The 27,531-nt window shown below is 43.0% G+C and overlaps 1 protein-coding gene across 5 annotated transcripts in view; it reads left to right on the top strand.

Moving 5' to 3' along the window:
* DIP2A (disco interacting protein 2 homolog A) overlaps window positions 1–27,531 on the top strand; it is a 158,148-nt gene that overhangs the window by 102,252 nt on the left and 28,365 nt on the right. For all 5 annotated transcript variants that reach the window (XM_066259129.1, XM_066259128.1, XM_066259127.1 and 2 more), the window contains 12 exons: window positions 4,068–4,187; window positions 5,403–5,600; window positions 10,253–10,344; window positions 14,864–14,974; window positions 16,415–16,538; window positions 17,202–17,311; window positions 17,768–17,870; window positions 19,382–19,446; window positions 20,101–20,194; window positions 21,345–21,464; window positions 23,007–23,121; window positions 24,216–24,355. In XM_066259129.1, the coding sequence (XP_066115226.1) occupies window positions 4,068–4,187; window positions 5,403–5,600; window positions 10,253–10,344; window positions 14,864–14,974; window positions 16,415–16,538; window positions 17,202–17,311; window positions 17,768–17,870; window positions 19,382–19,446; window positions 20,101–20,194; window positions 21,345–21,464; window positions 23,007–23,121; window positions 24,216–24,355 (1,392 nt within the window). The remainder of the gene's footprint in view (window positions 1–4,067; window positions 4,188–5,402; window positions 5,601–10,252; window positions 10,345–14,863; window positions 14,975–16,414; window positions 16,539–17,201; window positions 17,312–17,767; window positions 17,871–19,381; window positions 19,447–20,100; window positions 20,195–21,344; window positions 21,465–23,006; window positions 23,122–24,215; window positions 24,356–27,531) is intronic.

The following is a 27,531-nucleotide window of genomic DNA, read 5'->3' as shown; positions in this document are numbered from 1 at the left end:
AGGGATAAAATCCTAAAACTGAAATCAAGTGGAAATAAACACAACTCTATTTCCAAGAAATACCTTAGACACCCTCAAGGGGGTGATGGAGAAATCTAAACTAGTTAAGTTATGAACACAGTATTGGATGGTACACCCTTAGCCATGGACAAGATTGGGTGGGAGCACAGCAGACAAACCCTGACCTCTGCTAGTAGGTTGTTTTTGTAGTGCAGTGTGTGAATCAATTTGGAAATTATTCTATATACTTGATAGGATTGAGCAAGGGTGTTGATGTCATTGCTAGCAGTGTTCTCACTGTGGAAGAGGGACATCCAAATATGTATTGTTAAAGGCAAGAGAGAACCCCGTGGAAAGAGTGGGATTGGACATATTGGTGTGGACTCACAATTTCTGAGATATGAGTTTGTGTCAATTTACACTTCTCTGTGTACACATGTGTATTGACCATGTAGGTGTGTGTGTCTATGAACACATGAGAATGTGTATACATTGTGTTTTTTTTAGCTCTGTCTGTTGAAAGAATCAAGGACACTGCAGTAGCAGTGACCACACCTGGTGACCAGGTCTTGATCTTTACTCCCTTTCCACTGAAGACAGCCTGGGCTGCTTTTAGAAATGAGTGATTCCAGGGCAAGGCAAGGGAGTATAAGTGACTGAAACATATCATGATGGAACGTAAGGAAGTGCTTAAAAACTGGTGGTGCATGTCACAAATCAACCTGCATGGGGTTCACTGACTAAATCTGGAACAATTTGCATATCATATAGAATCATGATGATTTATAACAGTTGAGAAAATAGCCATCCATGAGTCCTTCCAGATGATAGATAGATGATAGATGATATATAAATGACTGAGTGATAGAGATAGATAGATAGATAGATAGATAGATAGATAGATAGTCAGACATCAGATAGATAGGATGCCAGATGTTGAATGCTCCATGTAAACAGAGTGCTAAAATTGGAAAATAACTTTATAACCTTTTCAGTAAGAAAGTGTGGCTGGCCTGACCAGGCAGGGTTGCAGTGGATTAAAGTGTTGGACAGGGATGCAGAAAACCCAGGTTCAAAACCCCAAGGTTGCTGGCTTGAGCACAGGCTCACCGGCTTGAGCCCGAATGTCACTAGCTTGAAGCACAAGGTCGCTGGCTTGAGCCCAAGGTCACTGGCTTGAGCAAGGGGTCACTCACTCTGCTGTAGCCTGTCAGTCAAGGCACATATGAGAAAGCCATCAATGAATAACTAAGGTGTCACAAGGAAGAATTTATGCTTCTCATCTCTCTCCCTTCCTGTCTGTCTGTCCCTATCTGTCCCTCTCTCTGTTGAAAGAAGAAAGAAAAAGGAAGGGAGGGAGAGAGGGAGGAAAAGGGTCTGGCAAGAATGATGTATGGCTGTCAAATGCAGGAGAAGGTTGGATGAGGGTCAGGATATCTGTGTGCTCTTGAAATGTCTCCTCAGAAATGCTGTTAGATGCACAAGAAACAACAGTAACAATGTAGTGGAGAAGCCAGGCAGCATTTTGGGTAATGAAGTCAGCATCTACATGAGGGTATGTGGGTGTCCCATGTATCTGGACATGAGATCATTTAGCATTTTAGTCGGGAATGAATCATGAAAAAAACCTCATAAAAACTCAAATTGAAATATTGTATGTTCTACTTAAGAAAAAGGAAGAACTGTACTCTTTCAAAATGTCAGTGTTATAAAGGACAAAGAAATATTCTAGATTAGGAGAGGCTAAGGAGATGTAACAAGTAAATAACATTTCATGGTTCTAGTTGGCTCCTGTGTTGGAGGAGGGAACGTGCTGTAGAAAGACACTATGTGTCAGCTACCACCCCTGCAGTCGAAGGGTGGGGTGTGCAGGGCTCGAGCCCTGTGTGTGCCTGCTCTTGCCCACCTCTCCAGGTCAGTTCCTCTTAGAGCTCCCAGAACAGCATTTCTTAATAATTATTGAGATCACCAAAGAGTTGTTAGTTTATGTGGCTTGTAGCTCTTGATAGTTATGTTAGAAGTTAAAACTAAAGATTTAAAAAATTATTTATTCATCTAAAAAAGGAATGAACTCATTATAGCTTAACATAAATAGCTTGTATTTATGAAAAAAAAAAGTAGAACAACAAAAATTTAGGGGGAAAAGTTTAGGCTTGTTTTCTGCTGCTGCCAGTCTGTTTCATGGCTAGCATAATAGTAGCATCTGGGCCCTGGCAGGTTGGCTCAGTGGTAGAGCGTCGGCCTGGCGTGTGGGGGACCCGGGTTCGATTCCCGGCCAGGGCACACAGGAGAAGCGCCCATCTGCTTCTCCACCCCTCCCCCTCTCCTTCCTCTCTGTCTCTCTCTTCCCCTCCCGCAGCCAAGGCTCCATTGGAGCAAAGATGGCCCGGGCGCTGGGGATGGCTCCTTGGCCTCTGCCCCAGGCATCGCTCCCTGGTGGGTAAAGCGTCGCCCCTGGTGAGCGTGCCGGGTGGATCCCGGTCGGGCGTATGCGGGAGTCTCTCTGACTGTCTCTCTCGTTTCCAGCTTCAGAAAAATACAAAAAAAAAAAAAAATAGTAGCATCTGGTTTTGTTTCAACCCCAGTCTCTTGTGCCATGATGATATGTGATTTCTGGGAAACTCCACTGAGCTCTTGTGAGAGGAGGAGAGTGAAAAGGGATATGGGGAAGACAGTTGGCCCGTGAGCAATGCAGCTGCCAACCCTCACACAATTGAAAATCAGAGTCTAACTCTGACTCCCTAAAAACTTAGTTGTCCCTCGGTACCTGCAGGAAATTGGTTCCAAGACCCTCCACAGATAACAAAATTTGCAATATTCAAGTTTCTTATATATTGGCATAGATCAATGCATATGGTCGGCCCTTTGCATCCACGGACTCCCAACCACAGATTGAAAACAGTGCAGGTATTTATTTTTAAAAATCAGTGTATAAGTGAACTCAAACCTTTGTTTCAAGGGTCAACTGTAGTTTGAGCTTGTGAACCTGAAAGGGTCTCAGGCATCCCCAGGGATTCCTGGCCACTTTGAAAACCAGTAGCTTAGTAGTAAGGCAAAAAACCCCACAAAAAACAACTCATGGACAGGGACAACAGTGTGGTGATTGCCAGAGGGAAGGAGGGTGGGGGAAGGTAGAAGGGGGTATAGGGGGGATAAATGGTGAGATAGAGACTTGATTTGTGGTGGTGAACACACAATACATTGTACAGATACTGTGTTACGGAATTGTGCACTTGAAATGTATATAATTTTATTAACCAGTGTTATCCCAATAAATTCAATAAAAAATAAAAATAATAAAAGAAAAATGTAACAATCTGATATATTATCTAACTTTATGCCAAATGTAAAGCAGTTATAAAGAACATTCTTCCAATTTCTGGAACTGTGTCCGTATCAATAAAATAAATAATATGAAGGACAATCTTGCATTATTAAAACAAAATGTTTACTAGAAAAAAATGAATGAAAACCACTGGCTTAGAACTACTTCTAGTTTTTAAAAGGCATTCAGTAAGTAATTGTTAATGAATTAATAAATTCCAAAATGGCAGTCTGATGGGGCCAGCACTTTCTTTTTTTTTTTTTTTTTTGTATTTTTTCTGAAGCTGGAAACGGGGAGAGACAGACAGACTCCCGCATGCGCTGGACCGGGATCCACCCGGCATGCCCACCAGGGGCGATGCTCTGCCCACCAGGGGGCGATGCTCTGCCCCTCCGGGGCGTCGCTCTGCTGCGACCAGAGCCACTCTAGCGCCTGGGGCAGAGGCCAAGGAGCCATCCCCAGCGCCCCGGCCATCTTTGCTCCAATGGAGCCTCGGCTGCGGGAGGGGAAGAGAGAGACAGAGAGGAAGGAGGGGGTGGGGTGGGGAAGCAAATGGGCGCTTCTCCTATGTGCCCTGGCCAGGAATCGAACCCCCGCACGCCAGGCCGATGCTCTACCGCTGAGCCAACCGGCCAGGGCCAGCACTTTCTATTTATATAATTGGTCACTGGACCTTGTTTCCATGTCCCATTCCCCAGAGGATGTGGCATGTTCTAGCCTCAGCACTTCTCTCCCATGACAGGTGTTCCTGTGAACAGCAGAGTGTCCTCCAAAATTCAGCAGCTTCTCAACACCCTGAAGAGGCCAAAGCGCCCTCCACTGAAGGAGTTCTTTGTGGATGACGTTGAGGAGCTGTTGGAAGGTGATCATCCTTAGACTTGGGCTCATGTGTGTGAACTGGGTGGCCATTGTGTCTGGAGATGCAGGCAGATATACATCCTATGTAGGTTATTGCTGTGACATTATAACACAACCAACTGATATGCTCTCTGTTGGCAGCTCTATGGTCACTCACCATGTGTGATGGTGAATTCAGCATCACATATGACTGTTGACTTCGCTTTTATTTTTAAAAAACAAGTGAAAAACTCATTGCTCACAGCTAAGACACTTATTATTTTTCTATGCCTCTGTTCCAGTGGTCAGTATTTTGTAAGAATACTTCTAAGGTTTTATTTTACTTATATTTTTATTTAAACTTTAAATCTGAAATACTACTCTTTCCCATGGTTCTGAAGTATTCTATCTTAAGCATAGTTTTGGCCCCTTTTCAGAATTTTAGCCTCTTATTTATGAGGGAGATACATTTTTAGAAGAAAGAATATAGATTTATTTTTTTAATAACCAATAAATAGAAGCATAAACTTCTAGATAAGGAACAGAAATGGAACTCAATACAAGATACAAGTATATGAATGTGTTAGAGCTACGGGGTGGGGCACATGCCCACCCTCAGCTCCTCACACCTCTTCTTTGCATTGTCACCACCCCATGGAGGACCAGCTCTACATGTCTCCTTCATACTTGAGGATTAGACCTGGCTTTGAGAGCATTGTTTCCACTTTATAATCAGATAATGCCTTTCAAATTTAGAGTTCAAGTATATGAAAGCTTTTTAGGGCAGTCTTTCTTACCCTTGGGCAAATTTTGATTACATATCCACTGAAAATATAATAAATTTAATCTTTTTCTTTCAACATGGTGATGATTGTCTTGAGTGCCCAAAATGAAGTGGTGATTTTACTCACTTTCATACTTTATAAGCTGGGACTAGTGCCTGCTTCTCAGGGTAGACCATGCCTCGTGAAGGCCTGGCCATTTCTGCCACCACCTTGGGGATTGTCATGTGGGGTTATGGTTACCACAATCCATCATTTATCCATGATTGAATCCCCATCTGTCCTTTGGTCAGGTGATCTGTGACTATTAAAATGATAAAGGAATCTAAACAAATCAATGTAATCTTTCTATCACTGGTTTTTTAAAAAAACAAAATGATAATATATAAATGCTTAAAAATAGATTATATGCATGATACTATTAAGTGTTGATTTTAAAATTTCAATTTTGCTTATAGTTCAGCAACCAGATCCAAATCAGCCAAAGCCTGAGGGAAGCCAGATGGTAGTGCTGAAAGGGGAACCTCTGGCTGTGGGGACTCCCTGGCTGCCGTCACTGCTGGCTGCCTTGCAGCAGTGGGGCACAATGCAGCCCAAAGCTCCCTGTCTGACCGCCTTGGACACAACTGGGAAGGCCATCTACACCCTCACCTATGGCAAGTGTCAACAGAAGGCAATTGGGCTCTGGTATAGCTGTAAAATATTATACATACCATACATATATACAACACAGACATACACTTGATGAACATAATAGAACAAATTCCCGAGAAACTAACACAACTGTCTAATAAATAAAACGTCACCTCACTCCAGGCAGCCCTCTCAGACCACTGCCTCTTCTTCCCAGCATAGGGGACCACTCACTGACTGATGGTGACCGGCCACTGCTTTGGTTTCAAGTGTTCACATCTATATATGCATTTTGTTTCTGTCTAATTTTGAACTTTGTATAAATGGAATCATACAGTATGTATTTTTTATGTTTGGCATCTTTTGGCTTCATTTTGTGATTTTATGTAACACAGATCATAAGCACATAGTTTGATGCATCTTCACAGAGTAAATATACTCAGCACTCAGCCGAGAAGCACTTCCAGGTCCCTAGGCTTGTATGCAGTACTCGCTCCTCCCACACACAAATGCAAACTGCTCTGCTGACTGCTCACACCTCTGTCTTACCTGCCTCTGAGTTTTATGTAAATGAGATTACATGAAGTTATTCTGGGTCTGCACTCTGCTGCTTCCTTTGTACCCCTCTGGCAGCTCTGCGGGCATGGGTCCATGAGATGCTCATTCTCTTGCAGTTGCCTAGACCCTGAAATCCCCCAGCTTTTATAAAAACTGCCGAAGTTCAGCTTACCTCCCCAAAGGTTTTCCCTCCGGAGTCTTAACTTCTCTACTTGCCATCGCTGCCTTCAACAGGTGGTTTCTGCATTTTATCCAGTTTTAAAATCATTTTAGGTGGGAGTGATCGTCTGGCACCAGACCTCTCTCCTACTTGGAAACAGTCTCTTACTTTATGCTTTAAGACCCACGCATATTGTTTGTGTATAGTTGTTGCTCATTCATTTCTGCGTGTCTATACTGTCGATGGACATTGATGTTGACATCCCCCATGTCGGCTGTTACACTGCACCTGGGAATGTTCCAGTGTGTGCCACCTAGCATATAGCATGCATGCACTTTGTAGGACATGGACTGGTGATGGGAAATGCCAGGTCTAGGATTGAGCATATGTTCAGATTTGTCAGGTAATGCCAAATTCTGCCAGTTTACACTTACCTGATCACTGTGTGAGTCCCACCTGTTCTCTTTCACTGTCAGGTTTATTAATTTTAGCTAACCTGGTAAGAATTTGGTGGTATTTCACTGTAGTGTTAATTTGCATTTTCCTGATGACTAAGGATGAGATCTTTTCTTGTTCTTTTAATATTTGATTTTCTCTATTTTTAAGCACTAATGAATCTTTTGCACATTTAAAAAAATTATTTGTGAGAGAGAGACAGGAAAGGAGAGAGAGGGAGGAGAGAATGAGAAGCACTAACTCGTAGTTGCTTCACTTTAGTTGTTCATTGATTGCTTCTCCTATATGCTTTGACCAGGGGACTCAAGCTAAGCCAGCAATTTTGGACTCAAGCTATTGACCTTGAGATCATGTTGATGATCCCATGCTCAAGCCAGTGACTCTGCACTCATGCTGGTGATCTTGGGGTTTCAAACTGGGGACCTCAGTGTTCTAGATCAACACTGTATCCACTGTGTCACCACTGGTCAGGCTACACATTTTTCATATAGGGTTATTTGTAGGAATTTGTTATGTGTTCTGGATATTAGTCGTGTCAGCACTATGTGCTACAAGAGTCTCCTATGGGCCTTGGTCATTTACCCCTGAATGGTAGTTTAATGAACAGAAGCTCTGTCCAATTTTACCTTCTTTTCTTTTTTGGCTTATGCTTTCTGTGATCATGAAGCTCTTCTTTTATGTGTGGAAAGCACTGTCATCCACTGAGGAGTAGTTTTTGTGTGTGGTGTGGGGATGGGTTCCAGGACTGGTTTTTCAAGAAAGATAGCCAGTTGTCCCATTCTTGTTCCCACAGTGCCACATCCTTCCTCAGTGTCACCTATATCATAAATGGAGTTTTGTACACAAGGATATATCTGTCCTGGGGCTCTTTGTTTTATCCCATTGATTTTTTAAATTCCATCCTTATGGCAGTACCATGCTGTCTTCATTACTGTAGCTTTATAATAAGTCTTGACATCTGAGGAGTGTCTTTCCATCTAGTTTTCCTCTTCAGCAGTGTCCTGGTTTTTCTTGTCCTGTATATTTGTGTCAGTTTTAGAATTAACTTGTCAAGTGCCACAGATATACCTGTTGAGATTCTGGTTATCATTGCTTGAATAGTTTGAGTAGTAATACCTTTCCATTATCGAGTCTTCTAGCACACAGGTATAATATAGCCTTCCATTCAGATCCTTTTAGCTCTGTGCCAACAACGTTTTATAATCTTCTGTGGGAAGACTGCATGTTTTTTGTATCACTTATATTCTTAGGTATTTGGTATGTTTATTTTAATCTTATTGTAAATAGTACTATTTAAAGTTCTTATTATTAATTTCTGTATATGGTATGTAGAAATCAAACGTGTTTGTATATTGTTGTTATATCTGGAAGCCTTGCTGATTTCAATTATAAAAGATTCACAGTGCACACAGTTGTGTCATCTGCAAATAATGACAGTTTTGTTTCTAGTTGTTTTACTTCCCCTCCCTCCCTATTGCACTGATTAAGACCTTTAGGAAAAAGGCAGGTGTTATTGACTACTGCTTTCAGAGGGGATGTTTTCAGTAATCTGACTGTTAATTATGATATCTCCTATAAAAATTTTAAAGATGGCCTTTACAATTCACATTAAGGAAGTTTCCTTTTCATTCTGAACTTAAGAAGGATTTTTATTTTTTAATTTTAATTTTTCTGAAGTGAGAAGTGGGAAGGCAGAGAGACAGACTGCCACATTTGCCTGTCTGGGATCCACCTGGCAAGCCTACTAGGAAGGGATGTTCTGCCCGGCTGGGGGTTGCTACGGTTGCAACCAAGCCATTCTAATGCCTGAGGCAGAAGCCGTGTAGCCATCCTCAGCACCTGGGGCTGCTGGAGGGGAAGAGAGAGATAGAGAGAAAGGGGGGTGGGGTGGAGAAGCAGATGGGCTCTTCTCCTGTGTGCCCTGGCCGGAAATCGAACCCGGCACTTCCACATGCCAGGCCGATGCTCTACCACTGAGCAACTGGCCAGGGCAAGAAGGATTTTTAAAATCATTTAAAATTCTGAATGATTGTTAAATTGTTTTATATTTTTCACCTTTATTCTGTTAATGTGGGAAATCGTATTGATTGTTTTTTGTTAAGCCTTTTTGCATTCTTGGGTTAAAACTAACTTGGTCATAGTACACTGTTCTTTTTATATTATAGCTGGATTCAGCAATGTTTTGGGTTATCTTTTTTCCTTGTCTTTTTTTTTTTTTTTCAGGGACAGAGAGAGTCAGAGAGAGGGATAGATAGGGACAGACAGACAGGAAATGAGAGAGATGAGAAGCATCAATTATCAGTTTTTTGTTGCGACACCTTAGTTGTTCATTGATTGCTTTCTCATATGTGCCTTAACCGTGGGTCTTCAGCAGACTGAGTAACCCCTTGCTTGAGCCAGCAACCTTGGGTCCAAGCTGGTGAGCTTTGCTCAAACCAGATGAGCCCGCGCTTAAGCTGGAGACCTCGGGGGTCTCAAACCTGGGTCCTGGGCATCCCAGTCTGACATCTATCCACTGCGCCACCACCTGGTCAGGCTCTTGTCTGTATTTCAGGTCCCACAATTTACTGATTTCACAATGTTGCACCTATGTTTAATATTATTTGCAAAGAATTTTGAGCATTTATTCAGAGGGTGTGGCTGCTCAGACTACATGTGATTGTGTCACAGAAATTTGAGAGGGGCTGAATTAGGACACTACATAGGGTCAACATTAAGGCTGCTTTGGGTGTTGGGGAGGACTCAGGTTTTTCTGTCTTCCTACCCCATTGCCCTGCCTCTGTCTACCTCCCCAGACACCTTCAATCCTCTTTACATTTCCTTAATTTCATTTCTTATCTTCTTTAATGAAGCTCTTCTTTGCTGAGCATTCACTAGGGCTGGATGCTGTATATAAAGAGTGTGTACCAAGAGGGAAAGTGTGGTGGGCAGGACCTCATAGGGTTGAGGGCTGGTTCCTGAGGGTCCAGATGCAGCCAGTGCCTCTGGACAATTACCATCTCCCTGACTGTCTTGTCTTGAGTGAAAAGTGGTGGCGAAGATATGACCCACTTCAAGAATTAATTGTTGTGAAGTTACATGAATTATGAGGCAAAGTTAATGACATGAAAATGTATTTACAATTCAGTATTGATTTAAAAAGTGAGTGGAGTATGATCTCATTTCTGAAAATTCCACATACATGTCTAAATGTATATGTATGTTATATATACATACATAAGAAAGAATGCTGACTTTTTTTGCTTGCTTCTCTATATTCTAAATTTTCTATATTAAAATCCTGTATTATTTTTGTGTTAAGAAACATAAATCTGTAAGTTGTTTTTAAGAGAAAACTTTGATGTTCATTATAGCATTGTACAAAATAGTTATCACTTGGAAACTACCTGAATTTTTAGTAATTGAGTAATGGTACATTATGGGGTATTATGATTCTTACATTAAATGTTAATTATTAGTTTCTTAAATTTTACATTGCTTAGTATTTTTATTTTATTTTAGGCAAACTTTGGAGTCGGAGTTTAAAACTAGCTTATACTCTTCTTAATAAACTGACTAGTAAGAATGAACCACTACTTACACCTGGAGACAGAGTAAGTAACTAGAATGTAACTTTATTGGAGTGAACAAAAACAGAGACCCTAAAAATTTGTTGCATTGAAATCACTATTCTTTTTTTTTTTTTTTTTTTTTTTTTTTTTTTTCTGAAGCTGGAAACAGGGAGAGACATCAGACAGACTTCCGCATGCGCCCGACCGGGATCCACCCGGCACGCCCACCATGGGGCGACACTCTGCCCACCAGGGGGCGATGCTCTGCCCATCCTGGGCGTGGTCATGTTGCGACCACAGCCACTCTAGCACCTGAGGCAGAGGCCACAGAGCCATCCCCAGCGCCTGGGCCATCTTTGCTCCAATGGAGCCTTGGCTGCGGGAGGGGAAGAGAGAGACAGAGAGGAAGGCGCGGCGGAGGGGTGGAGAAGCAAATGGGCACTTCTCCTGTGTGCCCTGGCCGGGAATCAAACCCAGGTCCTCCGCACGCTAGGCCGATGCTCTACCGCTGAGCCAACTGGCCAGGGCCGAAATCACTATTCTATCAGCTAATTAGACTTATAACATTTAATACAAGGGATTTAAAGTCAGCACGAGGCCCTGGCTAGTTAGCTCAGTTGGTTAGAACATCATCCCAAAACACCAAGGTTGCGGTTGTGATCCCTGGTCAGGGCACATATGAGAAGTGACCAATGAAGGCACAACCAGTGGAAAAAAACGAGAATGCTTCTCTCTCTCCTCTCTCTCTCTCTTTTTCCCTCCTTCCCTTCCTCTCTCTGGCTCTCTAAAATCAATCAATAAAAAAAAAAGTCAGCATGAAAAAAGTATTAAATATGGGAAGTTTGTGATGATGTAGATAAAATGATTTTCCTTTTTATTCTCATTGCTTATACACTGATTCTTTAACTTTTTTTCCTGACTTCATATGTGTTGATTTTAATAAAAATATTAATATGAAATATTAAATTTACAAAGATTAAATTTTATGAGGAAATTACCTTACTTTGAAATTCTATGTGCTTTATATTCACCTCTTTCCCTATTCCATGTGGCCAGGCCACCTTCTCTTACCTACTTGCCCAAGTAGAATGCAAAGGAGGACAGAGGCTTAGTTCCTTGTGCTACACTGCTCTAAATAGTTGGCAGTAGCAATAAGTAGCTATTTAAATGAGCCAAGATTAAATAAAATGAAAAATTTAGTTACCTCGTCATATGAGCTACATATCAAGTGCTCAGAAGGTACATGTGGTTAATAGCCACCATATTTGATAGCTTAGAAATAGAACATTTTCATTGTTGTATAAAGTTCTTTTGTACAGCATTGCTTCAGCAAACTGAACTAGACTTGAGGAATCCAGGTATACCACAAGGTCAAGGATGGAGTACAGGAGAACATTGTGAAAATCAACATACTCACTTAGGGTGAAATATCCCCTAGTGAAAAAGTTGCCTACGGTCAGATTACCCAACAATGAAAGAAACTATTAAGTTGATAAGATAACATAAAGTTTCAGGCAACTCTTTGAGTACCTCACTTTTTAATATAAAAACCAGAAGCCAAGGATATTTAAGCAGGGAAACTTTAATGTGAAAGAAGACAGCCAAAGGGCGCAAAGAAATGAAAGAAAAAGGAAAGGGGAAGGGAGGTGGGAGCAAGAAGAAACAAACTTGGAGTAAAAACTAGATACAGAAAACACATTTTCAGGCACATTAGTATTAATATTCCTAGAGTCTATGATGAAGAAAAATAAAAAATATACTAGTAGGAAAGTTTTAAGAGCTGGATAGTAGAAAAGAAAAACAGTGCAAAAATTATAACTGATCAAGAAGGTCCAACATCTGACTAATAGTTCCCAAAAGAAAGGATAAAGAGAGTAAAAATTTTCAGTGATGATAATAATGCAAGATGATGTTCTGGAGCTAGAGATCATATGCTTCAAAGTAAAAGGACCCACAGTGAACACAGAAGCCCCACAAAGTGCACATGAGCATAAAACCATGTTACTGCACTAGATCGGGAGATTTTGGTTATCATTGCTTGAATAGTTTGAGTAGTAACACCTTTCCATTATCGACTCTTCTAGCACACAGGTATAATATAGCAGAGCCTCTGGGGGAAAGCAGGATGTATACAGGGGTCAGCAGTCAAACGAGATCAGCATGACACTCAGAAGTTCAGAAGGAATCTGATTTTAATCTACAGTTTTATTTCTAGAGATTCAACAATGTGAGGATGGGGTAACCATTATCAGACATGCAGAACTAAAAAAATTGGACTCCCAAGCATTCTTACTTGGGAAATTCCCAGAAGATGTGCTTCAGCTAAAGAGGAGAACCATAGGGCAGTCTGTGAGTTACCACTAGCAGCAAACCAGGAGCAGCCCAACCAGGACTAGGACAGAGGGCCCAGGGTGGAGGTGGGGCTGGTCTTCAGCTGGTAAAACTGAGTTCATCTGACTGGTTGGTTATTTGGAAAATACTATTGATAGATATTTATACATTTGGTGGAGTATTTTAGAGCACATTAGCCAGTGCATATGTAGAGAGCCGAGTCATTTGGAATGCTGGTAGCCATCACCATCAGAAGGAAAGGAGATGTGTATCTGGCTGTGAACATGCAAATACATAGTACAAGAATGGTACTTTATAATGTGTTCTGCTTTAGTATCCTGATTTGTATTGTGGCTTAAAATACATCTAAGGATCACTAATTTATTTTTAACATTCTCGCAAGGACAAAGATTTCCAGATACTTCCTTGACTTGCTAGAGAATCTACATAGTTAATTATAAAAAGATTGACAAGGTCACAGTGAGCTAATTATCAGAGATGGGTGGTAAATTCGTCCTCCTGTGATAACATACTTAGTAAAAGCAAGCAAACACCACTCTTTTATAACAGTTTCTCTAAAAACAATTTCTATACCAAATGCCTAGTCACAAGGCTATATAGGTCACAGTTCTGAGGTAGTCTCTATTATTGTCAACTTTAAAAGGAGAGCTTTGCCCTTTTCAACAAACTAAGTTGTTAGAAACTTGATTAAGTTTACAGAGTAACTATAGATATAGCTTAAATTTTGCCTTACAAAATACACATTTAGTAGTTATGCATTGTTTTGTGTTCAGAGGCCTGTGTTAGTCTATTCAAATAATATTCTGACTCATCACAGTGGTTTCAAACACACTTCTTACATTATTTTGGGGCTTACAAAAATCTTATTTTATAAATAGCTTTTCATTTAAAAAAAATATTTTATTGATTTTTTTATAGAGGGTAGAAAGAAAGAGAAAGGAGGGGAGGAGCAGGAAGCATCGACTCCTAATACTTGCTTCTCGTATGTGCCTTGACCAAGCAAGCCCAAGGTTTCAGACCAGTGACCTCAGCATTCCAGGTTGATGCTTTATCCACTGTACCACCACAGGTCAGGCAAATAGCTTTTCATTGAACCAGATTATTATAAGCAATGGAAATTAGGATGATGAGAGAAGAGAAAGGGGGGAAGAAGAGGGCTAAGTATTCATCTACAATAATAGGAAATAAAATTAGTACCTAAATATTTTCAAAAGATAAAACATAGCAGTATAAGCATACCATTTGTGTTTTTTTTTAAGATTTTATTTATTGATTTTAGAGAAAAGAGACAGAGGGAGAGAGAGAAAAGGGGGAGGAGCAGGAAGCATCAACTCATAGTTGCTTCTCATATGTGCCTTGATGGGGCAAATCCAAGGTTTCGAACCAGTTACCTCAGCATTCCATGTCAACGCTTTATGCACTGTGCCACCACAGGTCAAGCAGTATAATATTTGAAAATATAAGAGTATATAGCAAAAGGAAGAATTAAATATTTAAAAAGTGGTTGCCTTGGGGAGTGTGGAAGGGTGAAGCATGGGGAATATTATTTTTCATTAGTACTTCCTTGGGTCATTTTAAATTCTGTGTTTAAAAAATTAAAGTGTAAGATACATAAAGTAGAGCATATAATTTAACCAGTAGCGCTACATGGTGACTAAGTAGGAAGAGGGATGCAGAGGAAGGGAAGAGTTGTAGGGGTATCAACTGAGGGGTCTGTGCCCACCACCCTTCCCAGTAAATATAGGTAAGCTTTGAGTGGGAGATCTTTTCAACTATAACTTTGGTGTTAGAATTTTTCCTTTTGGAAGATATTTTAGATATAATTTGATTTCCCATTTACTTTTTGTATTAATACAGGTGTTTTTCACCTGGGCTAATTGATGGTGGGTGACGGTCCATCCCTGAGATGCTGCTGCCCAGATGGTCAGAATGGGTGGGAGCTGTATCTAGATCCCACAGCCAGACCTGTGCTGGACTGTATTTAAATCCAGAAATTAAAAGTTATTTTGTTGTTCATGGAGTAAAGACCTCAACCTAAAAACTATTTGTTAACAGTTACATGGTTGAAGAAATTTAAGGACCAAGAATTAACCCCTAGATTATAGAATAATCTAAAATGTTTCAATTCTATCTCATCAGCAGATATTCAGAAAGTTGAGATGATAGTCATTCCCCAATTGATTTTATGGTTGTCTTTGTGCTGCTGTAGGTGGCGCTGGTGTTTCCGAACAGTGACCCTGTGATGTTCATGGTTGCGTTTTATGGGTGTCTCCTGGCAGAGCTGGTTCCTGTCCCCATAGAAGTGCCGTTAACAAAAAAGGTAGCAAACTTGGCCTGGGCCGTGGGTTCAGGTTTCATGAAGTTTGATTCTGAAGTTGACACATCAATGCTGGGGTATTTTGCTTCTTCATCCCAGAGAGCGGTCAGCAGATACAATTTTGTCTACAAATACACTTGTGGTTTGTTTTTTTTTAATACTTGTTGGTGAAAAGGGGCACTTAGAATACCTGTAGATGGAACTATTATATACTGCTCACAAAAACTAGGGTATATTTTATAGCTTCATATTAAGTTTGAAATATCTCCTAATTTTTGTGAGCAGTATATTACCTGTTTAAAACAATCATCACTTTTTCCTCTGAAAAATAGAATTTGGGATTTGATAAGATTTTGTTGAATTTCTCTCAAAACCAAATGTTTATTAATAAGTTTCTTGGGGATAAATTATTGCAGTGATGTACTACAGCTCACTTCTCAGATATAATTTTGAACGAGATGGAATTGTTACAGCCCAGTATTCAAGAAGTTGCTAACATGAAGATTGTCAGTGACAAATATTCAAGAATCTCAAAACTAAAGTTTGCAAATAAAACAGTACAGTAGATAATATATGATGATACATCTTTGAATACAGGAATTCTTAGGAAAAATCCAGAGAACTTATTTTTCTTTAATTAAATTGAATGTGATAACATTGAAAAATAAGAGTACATAGGGAGAATTTTCAATGCTGTTATTTTTAGAGTTTATTAAAGTGCTGCTAAATGTCTTGTGCAAGAAAAATGAGAAATTAGCCCATTATCTGAACTTATATTTCACTGTAAAACATATCTTTTATATTTAAAAACAATTGTATTTTATTTTCTTGAAAATATAATATATAGCAGCAATTTTCAACCTTTTTCATCTCATGGCACACAAACTAATTACTAATATTCTGCAGCATACCAAAAAAAATACATTTTTTGCCTATCTGACAAAAAAAATTAGGTATAATTTTGATTCATTCACACCAGATGGCTATTGTGTTGGCTGTTGTCATTTTTTTGACAATCTAAGGCAGTGGTTTTCAATCACCGGTCTGTGGATTTGTGTTTGTCCATGAAAGAGTTAACCACCTTGATTTGTATGAGGATTATAGAGTCTATAATCATTGGGTCTATAATCTCCATATGACATCAGGTGGTTAACTCTTTTGTGGATAGGCACGAAACTTCTGGTGGACTGGCACCAGTCCACAGAGCAGTGGTTGAAAACCACTGATCTACAGGAAAAGCGGTCAGGCAGTGTGTGTTCTAAAAATTATTGTGCACGCTGGTTGAAATTTGCTGGTATATAGAATTGAGTTGTTCTAGAAGTTTTATGAGGGTTGTAAAAGTGCTTTACTTTCTGTGTGTGGGCCCTCATAGTAAAAGTCCTGTGTCGCAGCTCCTGGGAGCACGTCACTTCCGTCTCACTCTCATCACTCTGTCTTGTACAGGATGCTGGCAGCCAGCAGATTGGGTTTCTGCTGGGCAGCTGTGGCGTCACCCTGGCCCTGACCACAGACGCTTGTCAGAAAGGCCTGCCCAAGGCACAGACCGGAGAGGTGGCAACTTTCAAAGGTGGGCCCTAAGGGCAAGGGGACTCAGCATTCTGTGCCAAACTCGTATCTTCTGGTACTTTTCCAACAGTTGTACTTACAGAGATTGAAGAGTTTTCAGTAAAAGGAAAGTCTTTGATTGAGCCTTGGTGAATCTCGCTTCTCACCTGGTTCAGGGTCCAGATCACAGCTGTTTAATGAGTTAAGGAAGAATTAAATGAGCCTGACCAGGCAGTGGCGCAGTGGATAGAGCGTCGGACTGGGATGCCGAGGACCCAGGTTCGAGACCCCAAGGTCACCAGTTTGAGCGCGGGCTCATCTGGTTCAAGCAAAAGCTCATCAGCTTGGACCCCAAGGTCTCTGGCTGAAGCAAGGGGTTACTCCATCTGCTGAAGGCCCACGGTCAAGGCACATATGAGAAAGCAATCAATGAACAACTAAGGTGTCGTAACGAAAAACTAATGATTGATGCTTCTTATCTCTCTCTGTTCCTGTCTGTCTGTCCCTATCCCTCTCTCTGACTATCTGTAAAAAAAAAAAAAAAAAAAAAAAAGAATTAAATGAGACTAAGACATGTCTCCTTGGCGCTTAGGAGCTAGTGTTGCCTGTTCAGTGGCTAGGCTCTGAATGTGGGAGCAGAGACCCTCTGATGCTTGTACCATGTCCCTTGGCTATACCCTCACAGGTTGGCCCCCCCTCACCTGGCTGGTGATCGATGGGAAGCATCTGACTAAGCCGCCCAAGGACTGGCACCCATTGGCCCTGGATGAAGGAGCCAGGACCGCCTACATTGAGGTGATGACCTCTTCTAACCCAGACTGCCCTAAAGTAGGCCTGCAGGTTAGGTCTTGTTTTCACATGAGTATAGCTGTTAATATTTTAGTTCACAGGCTAAAACTTATGTTTTATTTTCACCCCAGTCAAGTGTCACTTGGAAACTTCCTCAGATTCTTTCAGTTTCACTCTTAACTAATCTCCCCTCACTGGCTCCCCTGGAGATGCGGATGGTTATGAGGGAGCCTGCCTGCACTGTTGCCCTTAGCACTTGTCCAGGATAAGTTGTTACTTCATCTGAGGGTATTACCTCAAGGGTCAGGGAATGAAGGAGAGATGGCTGACAGCTGCTTCTCCCTAAAATCCACCAGCCAATAAATAAATAAACTAATTAAATAAAATCCATCAGCCTCCATTCTCTCTGCTGTGGCCTCAAGAAACATTACATAGTGGATTTTTTTTCTTGAAATCTTTCAGTATAAAACCAGCAAAGAAGGCAGCACAGTGGGGATCACAGTGTCCCACGCATCCCTGCTGGCTCAGTGCCGGGCTCTGACGCAGGCGTGCGGCTACTCGGAAGGTAAGGACATGTCAAGTGGCTTTTCCAGCTGGGCACAAGGCACCTGGGAACTGTTGCTGCAGGTGTCAGAACCAGCCCTGCACAGGATCTGCCCTCTAATCCAGGTTGTTCTGGGTGCCGGCATGCTCAGGCTCTGCTTACGCTGGCTGATTGGGCCCTTTTCAATAAACTCATGTGTATGTTGGTTTTATGGAGTGTGCTGTCCATATCACACTAGTTTGTGAATGTCCAGTGGGATGGTTCAACCTGCAGCAGAGCTGAGGGGAAGTACATTTTACATTTAAAAAGAAATGGAAAACCATCTTATTGGGACACTTTTCTATTGCTGTTCTATATGCCTGTGGTTTAGGATTTGGGCTTAAGCTGTCCTGCATGTCATTATACAGATGAAATCTGATGGTCATAGGTTGTCTCTTTGTAGTGTCCCTTGAACTGTACATATTTAACTTAGAGAAACATTATTTCAAAAATTATTAGAAATGTGTACATGGTGATTTTCTTTGCATTATAATACTTGAACAGAACTAAAAAGTATATTGAGGGGTATGTTTAAATATCTAACATACGGTGTTTAAATGCAAGAAGTAAAAAAATAGAAAATAAAAATAAATGCAAGGAGTACTGGAGGGCACAGCTAAAAACTTCAGTAGAGATTTGGAAGAGGATTTTAAATATGTTCAAAGGCCTGAATAATTTTTAAAAAATTAGATTTATCAATCAAGCTCCATGGTTTTCTTCTTCAGACCCAGTGCTGACCTTACATATGTCACCTATAATTGGTTTCTGAGCTTACCAGGGAGCTTGTACAGCATGCTTATTCAGAACACAGCAGTGACCTGGCACACAAACCCAGCTCCCCATATCACCAGGGGTGTTTCTCCTGTGGGGCCCATTAGGGCTTGCTGTGGCCCTTGGAGAGGTATAGATTTGCTTATAGCTGTAGGCTCTGTTCCCTGCTCAGTGTGAGGTCTGGAACCAGGTCCTTCAGAGGATATGGTCAGGTACACTGAGTACAAGGCTATGCTTCTGCTCCCTGATACCCTCTGGAAGAGAAAAATGGGCAGGAAAGAATGAGCTCCTTTTTGAAGGAAGTGACACGAGCAGCATGTGGCATTTCCAGAAGATGCAGGATAATGGTCTTGGATGTGAGAAATAGAGGAGTTGGATGTAAAGTTAAGAAGTAAGAGCATCCATGACAACTATCACCCACAGTCTGACGGAAACGTGTGACAGCCTCACTCAGCCTCTTAACAAGAGACTATTCCTTTGTTTTCAGATTGGTGATCAGCATAGTTCTTTGTTGTAATCCAAAATTGTATGACCTACTTTTGTGTTTTTTCAGTAGTTTGAATAGATAACCAAAATTGTTAGTTAGTGCATGGTATTTGGAAATGCTGTATGTTTCCTAAAACTCTTATATGTTGATGATGTGCTCTTCTCAGTTTTTCTAAAAGTGGTTAGACTGGTGAAGTGGTTCATTCAGCAATTTAACCATCTTTTTCCACTTTCAGCTGAAACACTAACAAATGTGCTGGATTTCAAAAGGGATGCTGGTCTATGGCATGGAGTGTTGACAGTGAGTGTTGACGCTAAACAATTTAATTGTAACGAGATATTTCTTAATGCTTCGTATCAATACATGATACCAAACCCTACTTTTTTTTTCCTTATTTTCTGAAGCTGGAAATGGGGAGAGACAGTCAGACAGACTCCCGCATGCACTCGACTGGGATCCACCCGGCACGCCCACCAGGGGGCGACGCTCCGCCCACCAGGGGGCAATGCTCTGCCCCTCCAGGGCGTCGCTCTGTTGCGACCAGAGCCACTCCAGCGCCTGGGGCAGAGGCCAAGGAGCCATCCCCAGCGCCCGGGCCATCTTTGCTCCAATGGAGCCTCGCTGCTGGAGGGGAAGAGAGAGACAGAGAAGAAGGAGAGGGGGAGGGGTGGAGAAGCAGATGGGCGCTTCTCCTGTGTGCCCTGGCCGGGAATCAAACCCGGGACTTCTGCACGCCAGGCTGACGCTCTACCACTGAGCCAACCGGCCAGGGCTCCAAACCCTACTTTTTTTGTGATATAATTAATCCATAGTCCTGCTGATTCATCTGACTAACATGTCTGAACTGAAATAGTGTTGTGAGCACTGGCGTTGTCTTGGCCAGTTGGACGTGGTTTGATGCTGTGTGGTCTGGGTGCAGAGTGAGGCCTGCCTGAGCACCTGTGTCTTTCACAGAGCGTCATGAACAAGATGCATGTGATCAGCATCCCGTATGCGCTGATGAAGGTGAATCCACTTTCCTGGATTCAGAAAGTGTGTTTGTATAAAGGTAAAGGAATTAGCATCATTGTGCGATTCATCCTTCATTAAAGAGATTTCTTTGAACTAATTTTTAGTGATTTAGAAAAAAATAAGAACATGGAGAACTACAGATGTGAGCTAAGGAGCCCTGATGGCCAGCATGAGCCATGACCAGGTCTTAGACTTGTCTTTTGTGGTCCTAAGTTGTCATCAGTGCTGGTCCTAACTTGCTGGTGCTGGCTGCAGACTGTTTCAACCTGTGAGTGCAAGGCCTAGCCACCCTGAGCAGAGAACTGTTTCATGAGAACTCTTTTCTGCAAAGGCTCCTAATTTTATTTTCTTGAAATTTTCCTTGCAATCACATCAATTCTTAGTATTTGAAATGGTTTTAATTTGAGGTTAGGGCTTTTCAAACCACCAGCAACAAAACTGTTAATTTAGACAAAGCCATTCACAAGCGATGAGTCTGCCAGTGGGGGTTTGACCCCACTCCGCCTTAGTCAGTCACCCCTGCAGTCCAGGCATCTCTGGCTTTGCTCTGGCAGAGCATGAGGGCACCTGCACTAAACCCGAGCCTGGTCTTCGGGTCTCTGTTTATGCTGACTCTTCCTGGATACCCTGTTTATTTGTTTACTTCTGCTAACAGTACTGCCAGTTATGGTGTGTGGACGTGGGACATGTGCTCTAACAAGGTGTCTCCAGGACAGCCTCGAGGGGGTAGCCATTGCTTTTAATCCTGTTGTACTGAGGAAAATGGAAGCCTGGCGCAGGGGTGGGCGGGTGCTGCCCACTAGCATGGCCAGACTGAGGTCTGAGTTCGTTTGCTCACATCCCTCACATCTCTGAAACTTCTGTTGGCCACACAGCTGTGGGTGTTAGTAGCTCGGTAAGGGTTGGATGAGGCAGAAGAAGCAGATATGGAAAGAGCAAGATAGAGCTTCTGAGAGAAAATCAAAGTTGAAAATGGACCTGAGTTTATAGTATCTAAACTAGACCTCAAAGTTGATTTTAAGTAAAATGAGTTAAACTAAAAATGAGACATGGCTACAGAGAACATGTGGCCTGAAATACAGGGTGCATGTCTGTACTCCCACGTGTGCACCATACCTGGCGGCAAGCACTGTATGTGGGTCTGTGTGAAGCGGGGGTGCCACTTTCACGGCTGTGTCCTCCTGCAGCCCAGACCGCACTAGTGAAGTCCCGTGACATGCACTGGTCTCTCTTGGCTCAGCGAGGTCAGCGGGATGTCAGCCTCAGCTCACTGCGCATGCTGATTGTGGCCGACGGCGCTAACCCATGTGAGTAAGCCATTGACCAAGGCTAGGCCCGTGGTGTGAAAGTGAGTATCTTGTCATTATCTTTAATGTGTCACCTCTTGGTATATATCATGCATGTTTTTTTGCCTCTAAATTTGAAGGCGATTGTAATGCAGTTGAGAGAAGGTCCAGGCCTCAGAGAATCATCTTTCTTAAGCATTGACCAGAACATAGATATGGATTGGAAGCCTCATGAAGCCCTGCCTTTTGGCTGTGTGGCACTCTCCCAGTCACACAAGGGTTCAGCCACCCCACGTCTCCTGGTGCAAGCTCTCCTAGCGTGCTGCTGGGCAGCCTGAGTGTGGCTGCTTGTTGGGGGCCATTCAGGACCTGCTACAGAACATCTTCTGGGGAGCCTTAGTGTACTTGGGATTACTGTGCATCACAGAGCCATTGTGCAGAGTCTGGCTTGCCCAGTGTGACCCTAACATCCCTGAGTGCCTGTGCTCCTGGGTAAATCTTTGCTCGGAGTCTGCCTCATCTAGCACCCCAAAGCCTCTCATTTTCTCTATTTACACTTGAGCCCAGTAGGGTCTCTACATCCTGCTTCCAAAACACCTGGGTGATGCTCACTTCTCTGCTTCTCCATCTACCAGGCTGCTTGCTCACTTGAGATCAAGTGGCCAAGTCATCATACAACACTCCCCTATAGTGCCTCTGCTCTCCCCCCACCTCCATCTCCTTTATACCAGCCCCCATCAGGAAGTGTCTCCAAAGCAAGTGCCCCCTGCACACTCTGCAGACCTCAGGGCCCTGTCATTCCTCATATCAGTTCCCTAGAATACAGTGACTGATCTAGATTGCTTTGTTTGTCCTTTGCTGTCTCCCAGTATCCAGCATGAGATTTCATGCAAGGGTACCTGAAAATAGGTCCCTTCCTTTTCTTGGTCCTTGATGTGGCAGAGGGCTGGAAGGTGGTGGTACAGCCTTGGGGTTCTCTGCAGGCAGCGCCCAGCCTCCTGGGAACTGAGTTTTCATGGTGGTGACACTCCAGACTGGGGCTGGGGCAATACCAGGGGACAGAGTATAGGCTGCCTTGCCAGGATAGGTGTGATAAGTTCACTGGGCAAGCACTTCTAGGAGCAGGGTGCTCATATGCACCTGGAGCCTTATGCTGTGGAAAACTTGGCTCCATAAACATGCCTCAGTCACCTCCCACTCTGCAGACCTTTGAGGTGGCATGGAACAGGAGGCAGGGCTGGCCATGAGTTTGACTTCAGAACCGACACAGAGGTTTAAAGTAGGTTTTCTGTGAGAAGTTTCCAGCTGCTGTTGATTTGAAAGGCATCATTTTTCCATGGAAACAACCCCACCTCCTCCCCAAGAGGCTTTCGCTTTCTTGTGTTATGACAGCATCTTACATTAAGGCGGTTTAAACGTGAATTGGACAGAAAGCCAGTGCAGGCAATCTCTAGGCTTGTTGCCACAGTATTTGTTCCTCAGAGCTTATTTGCCCAAGTGTGTTGGCGGTGAGCCTTGCCCATCAGCTTTGCAGTTTCTCTCATGTCCCACTGTTTCACACAGGGTCTATATCCTCCTGTGATGCCTTCCTCAACGTCTTCCAGTCCAGAGGCCTGAGGCCGGAGGTCATCTGTCCTTGTGCCAGTTCTCCTGAGGCACTAACAGTTGCCATCCGCAGGTAAATTAGTTACTTGTTGTGCTTGTTAAGACTTAATTCTTACTCGTACTGCTGCATTACCTGTGGTACCAATAGCCATCATGAAGCAGTGCCCCATCGTGTACCAGTTTCCCAAGCTGTTTGCATAGTAATGGGTGCCCCAGCATCATTCCAGTGCAGAGGTGTGCCCATGGTCCACTTTTCCTATCTTGGTCATCTCTCACCTGCCCTGTGGCTCTTGTCCACAGCTGTCCCAGTGCCATCTGGCATAAAGGGCAGTGTGCTCACAGTTGGGGCATCTTTACCTTGATTATTAGGAGATTAGTCTCAGCTGTGGTCTGCATTATTCATGTTTGTATGTCCATAAATAGTGTGTGCTTTTATGTGCATATTAGGTAATCCTAAAATGTTAACACCTTAGCATTAAAAGTAACATCTTTATCCTTTACAAACCATCAAGCACCCTTTATTCCTTTTGTTCTATGGTAATTTCTTTTGCTTGTCAGTATTTTTTCTTAGTGGGAAAAACACTGCACTTTGTTTCTCAGTGTTACATTTACCAATGCTGCATAACCAATTACTCCTAAACTTGGCAATTTAGAATAGCAGCAGTCAGTCAGTTATTACCTCTCCTGCTTTCTACAGTCGGGACTTTGGTGCTGCCTTGCAGCTGGGTGCTCTTTGGTCTGGACCAGGATTAGGGGGGTGCTGAAGATATGGCTTCCTCTGTGTAGTCTCGGGGCCTCTCCTGCTGGTCTCTGGAGCAGGCTGCTCTGGGCTTCCTCCCATCGTGTCATTTTGCTTACCTGTCTGCCCAAGGCTCCCAGTGAGTCTCCCAAGAGGAGGGAGTGGAAGCTGAATTACCTTTTATGTTCTCCCTTTAAAGTCACTTAGGCCCATCAGATGAAGGGAGGAGCATTCAGATCTCACTGCAGAAGAGAGTGTGGGGTGGAGAGGTGGTGCCACCTTTAGGAATGCAGTCTGCAGCCAGTGTCCTCACAGTGTGATGTAGAGCAGAGGTTGGGGTGCAGCATCGTCCTGCAGGCAAGGGGGGCCACAGGTTCCATCTTCCAAGGACTCTACCCTTTGTCAGTTAATCTAGCTTTGTTTTCTAGGCCACCCGATCTGGGAGGACCTCCTCCAAGAAAAGCTGTGCTGTCAATGAATGGCCTTAGTTATGGTGTGATCAGAGTTGATACTGAAGAAAAGTTGTCAGTCCTTACTGTTCAGGATGTTGGTCAGGCGATGCCTGGAGGTAAGGGATGCGCCTGGAGTGTTCTGTCCTGTGATTGAGTTACATGACAGAGTTATACCAGCCCTAAGCCTTGTAAGAGTGATCTAAAAGCACACAAGTAAAAGATTTCTTAAAAGGGTTTTTTCATGTAAGTTAGGATTTTAATTTCTGACTTTTTTTTTCAGTTTTTTTGCTTCTTTTTGTATTAAGTTTAAAGTTGAGCTAAAATACAGGAATGTGTTTATGGCCTATGAACCTGACTTCTAGTTCCAGTATGTGGGGTAATGATGACAGCAACTCACACTGCTGCCAGGCACAGCCTTCATTTCATACTTCACACATGTTGAAGCAAACCTCATGGTGCCCATGATTCTGAATAACTTGATAATTAGATTATCTCAGTAAGTCATGAAAGTATGTGTATGTTAGGAGTATGACCTTAAATTAAGGTTCACAGAGATTCCTGTGGGTTCCAGAAAGGCCACGTGAGCCATCCTGCTCCTGTGCATCAGGCCTCATGGGCTTGACCATCTAATGAGCTGTCGGAGGATTCCCTGCCATCCCTGTGGCAGTGCAGTGAGGAGAAGGTGATGGAGCTGTCTACCTGCAGTTCTACAGGCCAGGCCACATGGAGTGATGCTGGTGCAAAGTTCCATTTGGAAAATTAAGAGCAGAGCTAGGCCCAGGAGGCTCCTGGTGACAGTTGTGAGTGGGGGAACACTCTGTTTATGCTTTTCTGAGGTCACCTCTCATTGTAGCAACCCCACAGCTGCTCCAGTTCCCCTCCTCTCCATCCCGGGTCGTCTGCATTTCCTAGGCAGCTGTCCTGACCTGACCCACCCTGGTGACTTCTAGAGGCAGGTTCCCATCTCTCAGTGCGGCTGTGTCTGTGTGCGAGGTAGCAGGGTCTGCAGGCTGCCCCCCACAGGTGGCCTGTGCACAGGCTGTGACCATGTGGGCACGGTCAGGTGCTCTAGGGGTCAGGCCAACAGCAGGAATGTCTGACCCTCCAGGTGTGGAGAACTTGGGACACTTAGAACAAGACTGGAAGTTCAAACTTTATTTCTAGTTATACTTGAGCAAATGAAATGTATTTTTTCTATAGCTTTACCATAAATATGACTTCATTGGTCTTAGAGTAACTTGAACATGAGGAGGAAACATTTTACAAACAGCAAAGATGAAGAGTCTTACATATTTTTTTTAGTTATGAGGAGAGCACAGTAACTCTTTAAAGCAGCGGTTCTCAACCTGTGGGTCGCGACCCCAGGAGGGGTCAAACGACCAAAACACAAGAGTCGCCTAAAGCCATCGGAAAATACATATTTCCGATGGCTTTAGCCGCTGAGAAGCCGCGCTACCGTCTGCAGCAGCGCTATTCAGCTTGAACGCACACCTTTATGGACGTGCGTTCCAAACTGAATGCCTGAGGTCATGCACAGGCGTGATTGCATCATCCGTCTGGGGCCTAAGGGGTGGGGGAAGTGGGGGGGGGGACGGACGCTCCACAGTCCATAGCAGCGCGGCTGCTCGTCCATAGCAACGCATTACGTGCGTCAGGCGCTAGCTGACGTCATCAGTGGGCGGGTGCAGCAAGCGCCATAGGACAGAAGCCTAGGAGGTGGAGAGGCAAGAGGCGGAGAGCCAAGAGAGCCTGCCTGCTGGTGTAAAAAAGGTTAATAATGTAAAAACAGTAAACACACCATACACACAATACTGTGTAAGTGAAAGGTGCTTTGTGTGTAATCATTAAAAAGCAGCTTACACTTACACAAAACACCATACATTTACACAGTGTGAACTACATCGGTCTTATACTATAAGAGACCACTATAAGATGTAGTTCACACTGTTCCCCAATGTATAATTATCTCCCATATCTCCTACTATTTTCCCGTATTCTGAATGAGGAAACTGCTGAAATCAGCGGTTTCCAGCATTGAATCCGCCTCCTATTGATTTCATTGGGAGTGCGGCAGATTTTGTGGAAGAGAGCTCCCAAGAATCTTGGGTTACCACACAATCCGCCACAGCTTCCTTTTGATTTCAATAAGAGGCGGAGAAATGACAGTTTCCGACACATTTCTTCCTCTCCTATTCAAGTCAATGGGAGGCCGCAGCAGACTCCCATTGACTTGAATAGGAGAGGAAGAAATGTGTCGGAACTGCATTTCTGCCACAGGGGATCTCTCTTCTGCGGAATCCACGGGTCTCCCATTGAAGTTAATGAGATGTGGATTCCACTGCAGAAACCGCTGCTTTATAGTGTGAAAGAGCCCTGAAAGATACCATGCTGTGCAGAAACTGCAGTGTATCCTGTGACGTAGTTCACACTGTTCTATATAGAAAACTTGCCACTAATCTGGAAAAAACAGATCTATTAGTTAAGCAGCTATTTACGGAATGGTAGCCCCAATACACTAGGTAAGGAGGTCCATTAGTAATAAATATTTCTCAATATATAATTAAATATTGTTTTTGTGATTAATCACTATTTAAATTATGTTTAATTTGTAGCAATGAGAATACATAATGTATATCAGGTATTTACATTCCGAATCATAACTGTAGCAAAATTACAGTTATGAAGTAGCCACCAAAATTATTTTTTGGTTTGGGGTCACCGCAACATGAGGAACTGTATTGCGGGGTCACACATTAGAAAGGTTGAGAACCACTGCTTTAAAGGATCTGTGAAATACGGTCTTGGTGATTATTCTGAATGAAAAAATAAGGGACTTTCATAGTAATGTTTCTTTTTTACTAGAAAGGAACAGGCAAGGTCCCCAGTGAGAGGGGCAGGCAGCAGGCAGGAGCATCAGGTAGCAGTGCTGCTCAGTGAAAACAGAACAGGGGTGATTGAGCTGTGGGAGAGTCCACAACAAGGCCTGTGTGACAGGAAGGGCCCTGGTACCAGTGGGGTCCGCCAGGCTCTCAGGCAGGAGCCGGTCTCAGAGCAAGCCTGTGAAGTGGTGCCTGTTGGCATCCAGGTTAGCCAACATCTCATCTTGGTGCAGGGGAATCACGCAGACCCTGCATGTCTGCTTATTACAGGAGGATGTGCTGAACTGCAGCATCAGCTCACCCTGGTGTGTACCCATATAAAGACACGAGCAAACGGAGTGTATATGATACGTGTCAGAAAGCTGGTTATAAGAACGTACTACACATGTAATGTTTTGTTTCCGTAACTGCAG

This window comes from Saccopteryx bilineata, chromosome 2 (genome assembly GCF_036850765.1).
Source record: "Saccopteryx bilineata isolate mSacBil1 chromosome 2, mSacBil1_pri_phased_curated, whole genome shotgun sequence".
In the NCBI taxonomy this organism is placed as follows: Eukaryota; Metazoa; Chordata; class Mammalia; order Chiroptera; family Emballonuridae; genus Saccopteryx; species Saccopteryx bilineata.
The sequence above is the reverse complement of the archived record's forward strand: the minus strand, read 5'-3'. Positions and strand labels throughout refer to the sequence as shown.